This window comes from Buceros rhinoceros, unplaced genomic scaffold (genome assembly GCF_000710305.1).
Source record: "Buceros rhinoceros silvestris isolate BGI_N320 unplaced genomic scaffold, ASM71030v1 scaffold12973, whole genome shotgun sequence".
In the NCBI taxonomy this organism is placed as follows: domain Eukaryota; kingdom Metazoa; phylum Chordata; class Aves; order Bucerotiformes; family Bucerotidae; genus Buceros; species Buceros rhinoceros.
In genome coordinates this window covers 2,408-9,881 of record NW_010405443.1, presented here as the reverse complement: position 1 = coordinate 9,881, position 7,474 = coordinate 2,408, and the positions used below count along the sequence as shown (strand labels likewise).

At 55.3% G+C, this 7,474-nt stretch overlaps 1 protein-coding gene across 1 annotated transcript in view; it reads left to right on the top strand.

The window, feature by feature from the left end:
* Window positions 1-864, top strand: part of LOC104491337 (cytosolic 5'-nucleotidase 1B-like) — a 4,402-nt gene extending 3,538 nt beyond the window's left edge. Inside the window, exons 6-7 of the mRNA XM_010133742.1 lie at window positions 4-21; window positions 562-864. Coding sequence (XP_010132044.1) covers window positions 4-21; window positions 562-864 — 321 coding nt within the window. The remainder of the gene's footprint in view (window positions 1-3; window positions 22-561) is intronic.
* Window positions 865-7,474: the final 6,610 nt, after the last annotated feature.

Below are 7,474 nucleotides of genomic sequence, written 5' to 3'. Positions count from 1 at the left end.
GAGGCTGTGCCGATGGGAGAGGTGAGCGAGCCATCTCACTTCCATGGGCACCCACAGGCTCTGCACCCACCATGAGCATTTGTCTCGCTTTGCCATTAGTAGCCAAAAAAGCACAAATCTGTACAGATTCCCTTTGCATCCACCGCTCGGACCCTGGTATGGGCCTGATCTGGAGACTCACTGGAGATGAATCTGGCCTAATCATCTCCTTAAAAGTGAGTGACAGCTCCCAAATATCCAGGCTTGTGGTTACCCCCTGCACCACTTTTTGTAGGTTGAGACCTCTTGCTGTGCAAGTGTCTGCAAGTCTTGTACCCAGAGGTGCTGCTTGCCTGGGATGTACCTTCCCAGTCACTCTGGGACTAGGATGAGCACCACAACACTCACCTTCCTCCCAAACACACGAGTGCCCAGCACCAGTCCCAGCATTGCCCAATCCTGTACCCTGCAGGCATTCCCGTGCTCTGCAGAGCCCTGAAAAACACTGGAAGAGGAACAAGTGGTTTGTACAGATGCCTCCTGATTTCCCACCCACTCCCAAGTGTTTTGTTCTGCTTCTAGGGTCCCCTGAAGGCTTTTGCCATGCACCTGGGGAAGATACACAAGAAGTTCAGCCAGGAAAATTCCCCCATCCGCACCTACCTGGTGACTGCCCGCAGCGGCAGGGACATGGGCGTCCGAGCCCTCAAGACACTCCGGGAATGGGGTCTGCCCATCGACGAGGCTTTCTTCATGGACGGGGCTCCAAAGGGCCCCATCCTTGCCCAGATCCAGCCCCACATTTTCTTTGATGATGGGCTTCATAACATCCAGGGGGCTCAAAATGTGGGTGTACCCTCTGCCTGGGTCCCCTCCTGCTGCTGATGGGCTGCAGGCAGCGGTCTTGCCTCCCAGCAGCACAGGGCTCTGGACCAGCTGGGTGCAAACCTTCAGGAGAAGAGGGAAGGATTTCCTAACCTGCAGCAAGCAAATCTCAGGGAAAGGGGACAAAAGCTTTGCATGAGAGCACGAACTACCAGGCAAGTCTTGATGCTTATTTCTGCTCCCAATATGAGGTCCTTTAGGTCTTAGGATAAAGCCAAAAAAAGACAACTGCTCCAGGAAGGAAGGACACCTTTGCTGCGACTATCTGCCCTGTAGGAACCTGCAAATAAATAAATGAAGCTATTGCCTCACACATGAGCTAAAGGAAGCGTGAAACCAAGCACTCAAAATGCTCACTCTGGCTAGGCTCAGACAGTCTCCAAGATTTATTCCCAGGACCTCTGCCCAAAGGAAGCCCTCAAGACCCTACCTCACCAGACACACTCAGCATGGTTTCCTCACGATGCTGAGGTGCTAGCAAGTCCTTCAAGCAGCTCTAGCCAAACACAGCAGAGGGAGAAATACTTCCAAGCTGTAAAGGATCTACAAATGTTTTAGAAATGCATGACCAGGTTGAAGAAAGCAAGCCCAGGCTATTCCCCCTTCCAGAAGAAATTACAGCACAAGTCACCTTTGCTTAAGGCATGCAGGCTGCTCAGACTGCCCTTTGGAGACCCCCAGCTTACGGGACACTCAGCTTCTGGAACTGCAGGAGATCGGCCAGGGACAAAGCTGCAACCCAGCTGTGACGTTCATCCGGGAGACAGAGCTGCCACATAGCTCTGCTGTCCCACCAGGAGAGGGCACTGGAGCTGATGGGCTACCTACAGCCCAAGCCACGGAGGGGCCAGGGCAGGACTGACTGGGGCCAGGGTCTGGGCTTCTGTGGATCTCCAGGGCCATGGGTGGAGGGTGTGGGTGGGGGCCCAGGTGTGGCTGCTCAGGGTAGATGGGGTGTGTGGGTGTGCGCAGGACCCTGCCCAGCACCAAGCCAACCCCCAGTGAGGGATGCCTCTGCTCTGGCCATTTGGACTCTGCTCCTGGTTTTCCTGGGGAGCAAGCCGCCCCCCAGGATCCACTCGCAGGTTTCTTTCCCCGAGGCTGGATGTGTGCGGTTGTCACTAGAGGTCTCTGTGCCGCCTGGGGACATGGCACTCCAAATCCCTGGGAGGTCCCCAGAACAGCCTTGGAAAAAACACACGACCTGGCTGCTCTGGGCAGTGCCTGCAGCGTGGCAGCGGGATTATGGACGGAGGGGATCAAGATGATGGTGGCTTCAATTTTTTTAATCTCAGCATAATCGGAAAGTAATTTTTTTAAAGGCTTCACAAGTGTCGCTCTCACCAGTGCTTTCTTCCTCCCAGTAAATAAATAAATGAGAATTCCTCTGTGAGCACTTGTCCCTCAGACCCGTGTTTGGGATAACTTAGTGCTCCTTTTCTGACATTGGGGGTTTTTTTATCCGGTCTTAGACACGTGTATCAAGATGGGTTAAACACGCAAAGAACCTTTGGATTAGGCTCCTGAACAACTTGCAGCCGTGTCCCCAAGCCCACTACCGCTACCCTGGGCTTAGGGGTTCTGTACATCTTGCCCTGCAAGGGGAGCTGCTGGCCCTGCTATGCCACCAGCCCCGGTCCTGTTCCTGCTACCATGACCACCACTCAGGGCAGGGCTTTGGTAGGAAGCCACCTCCAAAGACACAAAGCCTGGCGGATTCTTGGCACCTGCAGTCTGGCCCCTGGCCCTTTTGCTCAGTCCAGTTGCTGAAATTAGATGTTTTGAGGTGGCAACATCAACAACATCAGCTGTTTATCATTTGCTAATAACGCTAAGCACCCGTCAGCCTCAATCACTGAACAAACATTAATTACAGGATGCTCAAAGCATGCCTGGTAAGCAGGTACAGATGTTCGTCCCACTTCTATGCAGGTCAGATCCTGCTAGGCTCAGATCCCTGTGCCCACCTCCAGCCCCGCTCACCTTGTGCAGCCAGCTGCTTCAGCGGCAACTGGTGGTGGGTACACGGACCTGGTCATGGTGGTGATGGTGCTCCTGGACATCTACCACTACTCCAACCCATCGCCTTTGTTGATGGCAGGATGGCCAGAGCTTGGCCAATGCCTTGGGTGAGGGGGAATTCGCTGAGTCAAGGGTGGTGGGGCCAGGCCCACGTGAGCTATTGCAGGGCGCAAGCTGCTGAGGCAGAGGGAAGGAGCCACGTGCCTTCCTCCAGCATTGTCAGCACAGCAGGGCATGACAGGGCAAAATGTGTCCAAAACAGGAAAAAGGGAAGGAAACTCGGGGTCTGTGGGGTTGCATCATATGGGGCAATGGGCAGCTGCTTCGGGCAATGTCTCAAATGTCTCAAAAGTGCCCTTTTCTGTCCTGCTCCAAAGATGGAGCATCAAAAACAACCTCCAGCACTGCTGCAACTGCAGCTTTACCCCTGCTGCAAGGGCAAACCTACTATTTCTGTCTTAGAGGCATCTGCATTCAGTTCATTAATGCTTGGGATGCTCCTCAGGTCTTGGTTCTCTGAGGCATCTTAATCTCCCTCCTTCGAGGGGTTGCTGGTGCCCAGGGATCTCCTGCTGCTGCTACAGTCCCAAGAGGGTTTATCTGCAGGGTCTGGCTGTGGGGTGCTTCTCTGATATCCATGTATTGGGGGCCAGGGCAAGGCAGGAGCAGGTGACACCACTGTGACACTCACAGGGACAGGCTCCCTTTGAGCCCTGAGGGCTTCACACCTTTCCACTCTGGGAAAAGTAATGAACAGGTACAAAGGGGTGCAAAGTGGGGTCTGAGGACCTGCCCTTGATTCTGGCCATTGCTTTCCAACAACCTCACACTACCCCAGCTAAAGGTGCCTGGTGTTGGGGTCCTTGGGGTCCAGCACTTGGGTGACACTCTCTCAGTGCAGGGAGGCACATGGGCGATGGCCAGCTGCCTCCGCCGCCGTGCTCAGCCTGGCCAGGGGTGTCGAACAAGCAGCCCTTGTTTCGGGGAGGGACGCGTGACCCCAGGGATCAGAGGCTGCAGCCGGCTGGTCCCAAGGAGTTTACAGGAGACCTTTGCCCAGGAGCATGCCCTTAATCCCCCACTCACCACACCAGTCACTTTAGGGTGGCAATGCTAAAAAACCCCAACTTAGCACCATGAAAGAGAAAGACATTTTTAATGAAATGGTGGCTCTGCAGGGTGGGAAGATCGGCAGCTGTCTAGGTGCTAACAGACATCTGCATTGGCAGCATGGAGCAGTTCAGCTTTCACCTCAAAGGATGGGTTCAGTTTGGGCCCCTCACTCCCAGAAGGACACTGAGGGGCTGGACCACGTCCAGAGAAGGGCAACGATGCTGGAGCAGGGTCTGGAGCACAAGTGCACTGAGGAGCAGCTGAGGGACCTGGGGGGGCTGAGCCTGGAGCAAAGGAGGCTCCGGGGAGACCTTCTGGCTCTGACAACTCCCTGACAGGACAGTGGAGCGAGGCGGGGGAGGAGGGGGGTCAGTCTCTTCTCCTCAGGAACAAGCGAGAGGAAATAGTCTCAAGTTGCACCAGGGCAGTTTTATGTTGGACCTGAGGAACAATTTCTTCTCCAAAAAGGTTGTCCAGGCCTGGCCCAGGCTGTCCAGGGCACTAGTGGAGTCCCCATCCCTGGAGGGGTTTAAAAGATGTGTCGATGTGGTGCTGAGGGACACGGGTTAGTGGTGACCTGGCAGTGCTGGGGGAACGGTTGGACTCAATCATCTTAGAGGTCTTTCCCAGCCCAAACGATTCTGTGATTCTATGACTTTATTGACTGTGGCTGCAGCAGGAGAGGATGCTGGAGGCTGCAGGACCCGTGCGCAGCTGCAGTGTCCACAAAGGATGCTTCGGCACCTCACTCCACCCATAACCTACAAGCGCCTTTGGCTGCAAGCACAGGGCAAAGCACCTTCACATAGGACCAGAACCCTAACCCTAAGCCATGCTGATAGCAGAGCCTCTTGGGAAATACGCAGGGGTTCACAGCCAGAGAAGCTGAGATGCCAAGTCCCACCCTGCAAATAGTTCACAGGGTGTTCTGCATGCAGAAGCTTGGAGAGAGGGTGTGCAAAGCCTCAGACTGTGTTTGCCAAGGTGCTTAAACGTGGGTTCAAGATCTTAACCCCGAGCAAGCAGGCTGGCAAAGGCTGGCTGCAGCGGCAAGTGAAACTGGAGCTTAGGAGAAAGGCGATGACAAAAAGGTAGGAATTAAAAGCCTTTATGGGCACATGCGCATAGCAGCAACCGCCCAGGTCAGGATTCATTCACAAAATCACCAGTGGAAGCTGGATGTTGTTCCCACTCCAAGAAAACACATTGCTATTTGAAGCTGGTCCTTGGGTCACCATGGGGTGTTGACCCTCCTCTTTCTGAGCCCACCCTCCTCCCAGGACCAGGAGGTTCAATTGCTTCTGTGCTCTGTCATATGGAGGAGAAGTGATCACATAAATGATGGTCTTCTCAGTGCAGCTTTGGCTGGAAATTAAAGGAAATCATTAAATGGATGGCAAAGAAAAAGCTGGTTGGCGTGCTTGGATGTGGCTGGAGGCACATCTCAGCATCGTGCGTGGAAACCCCACTAGTGAGCCAATGCCTCCCTGGCCCAAGCTGGGCTTGCATGGCCCCGGGGACCGCAGCAGGGATTGCTCAAGGCTGGTGACAAGGTGAGTTGTGTCCTGGTGCTCCCCATCACATCCTGGCGTGGGAGGCGATGAATCGATGCCATCGTTGCCATTCGTCACCCCATCCCGTCGGCCGCCTGTCACGCTGCCTGCTATCAGCGTCTGCCAGCATTGTTGTTGCCAATCCCCAGCAATTCCAGCCTGCTGCAAAATAACTGGGGTGAGGCAAACACCACGAGATCCCTGCCCCGAGGAGCGGACGGGGCCAGGCAGGTCCCCTCCTCCCCGAGGTGGGTGTCAGGCAAGTTCCCGGCCGCGGGGGAGGACGGGTGGGGGGATGCGGAAGGACATCCGATGCCAAGCGGGGTCAGGTCTGGGCAGGTGGTGCGGGGGTGACAGGGATTTGGGCAGGGCCACAGAGCGTGCGGGACACGGGGATGGGCGATGCCAAATCTGGCAGCAAAGGCGAGACACGGCCTTGTACAAGTAAACCCTGGAGAAGACACCGGGGCAGCTCGCAGGCGTCAATAAGCATTTTGCTGCATAAAGGCTTTTTGTTTTTTATACAGCATGGGGCAAGGCTGGAAGAGCAGGACCTGATGGAGAAGGTGTTCTGGGGTGACAGCATCCCCTGCTCAAAGGCTGCTGCAAACAGCCCTGATGGGAATGGAGCTACACTCAGGGCTCCTGACCATTGTGCCACCCAGCTGTGCCACCCTTACCGGCCACCAGGATCAGTAGTTGTGGCCTGAGAGGCACCAAGGGAACAATTACCGCCCAGCCTAAGCCTTTTGCAATTCCACTAAGCGTCTCCCCAAGGTTGCTGCCAGCCCATGCTGGCAGCCAAAAGATGTTTAAGCAAGGTGTTGGCCAGCTCTGCCTCCAAGCCAGCCCCAGCCTATACCCATGGACCAGGGATTGCCACAGCCTGTGATGCCCAGGACAACTCCCCCAGCACCTGTAGCGCTGGGACATGGTGGCCAGGGCCTGGATGAGACTCTTTGCCATGCTCAGCGCAACCCCTCCCCTCTCCCAGATTTCCCAGCAGCTGGAGCTGCTACTAAAGCACCTTCAGGTTGGCTTTTGTGGGTGTCACTCAGAAAAAGGGTGTCATCTGGGATGTGCCAGCACTGCTGGAAAATGCAACCTCACGTTGTGAATTTTACATCAGTTTAGGAAACGGCGTTGGGAATGGGTGAGCCCCTGGCACTGCGCCGGGAAAAATTTACCACTGCTTGGCCCGCGGGCTTGGGCCGGTGAATCAGGCTCTGCTAATGAGCTGCATCCAGCAGCTTCCAGCAGCTTCACACCAGCACCGGGACCTCGAGTCAAAGAGAGGGTGTTTGCAATCAGACCTGTCCGGGCTTGTGCGCCTGCAGGCTCTGCCTGGCTCAGACCAAGGAATCGTTTTCTTTTGTCCTATAGCAACAAGCCGCAAAATCCTGAATGCATTTTTCTGAATTTGGAGATGTTTGTCCTCTAGAAATCCCACCTGCAGCTCTGCTGCTTTGACACTTCTTGGCCTAAGACTAATCAGTGTTTCTGAATCAAAGCTTTCCTTGCCCTTTAGGCTGTTGCAGTTCAGGGCATGGTGCCACTGTGATAAAAAACAAATATAAAAAACATGGAGGAAAGGGTGAAGGCAAACACGGCCAGACCTGAGGAGAAAGAGGCTGCCGAAGCATCGCTGCCCGACTACAGGCCGGCAAGAGTCCCCCCAGAAGACCAAGAATTTGAAATAAGTGGGCAGGTAGGACCTCTGGTGTCACCACCCGTGGAGGGGACCCCAGTCTCCTGGGGTCGGGGCTGGGGTGCACCTCCCCACAGGAGCTGCCCGAGCTGAGTCATTCGACCCTGCCTTGGGAATCCTCTCCAGCAGGGATGGAGGTTGCAAAAGTGTGGCCCACTCCCAGGGGCGCGTCACCCCACAGCCACAGCCGCAGCTGCCGCAGACGGTGCTCCGG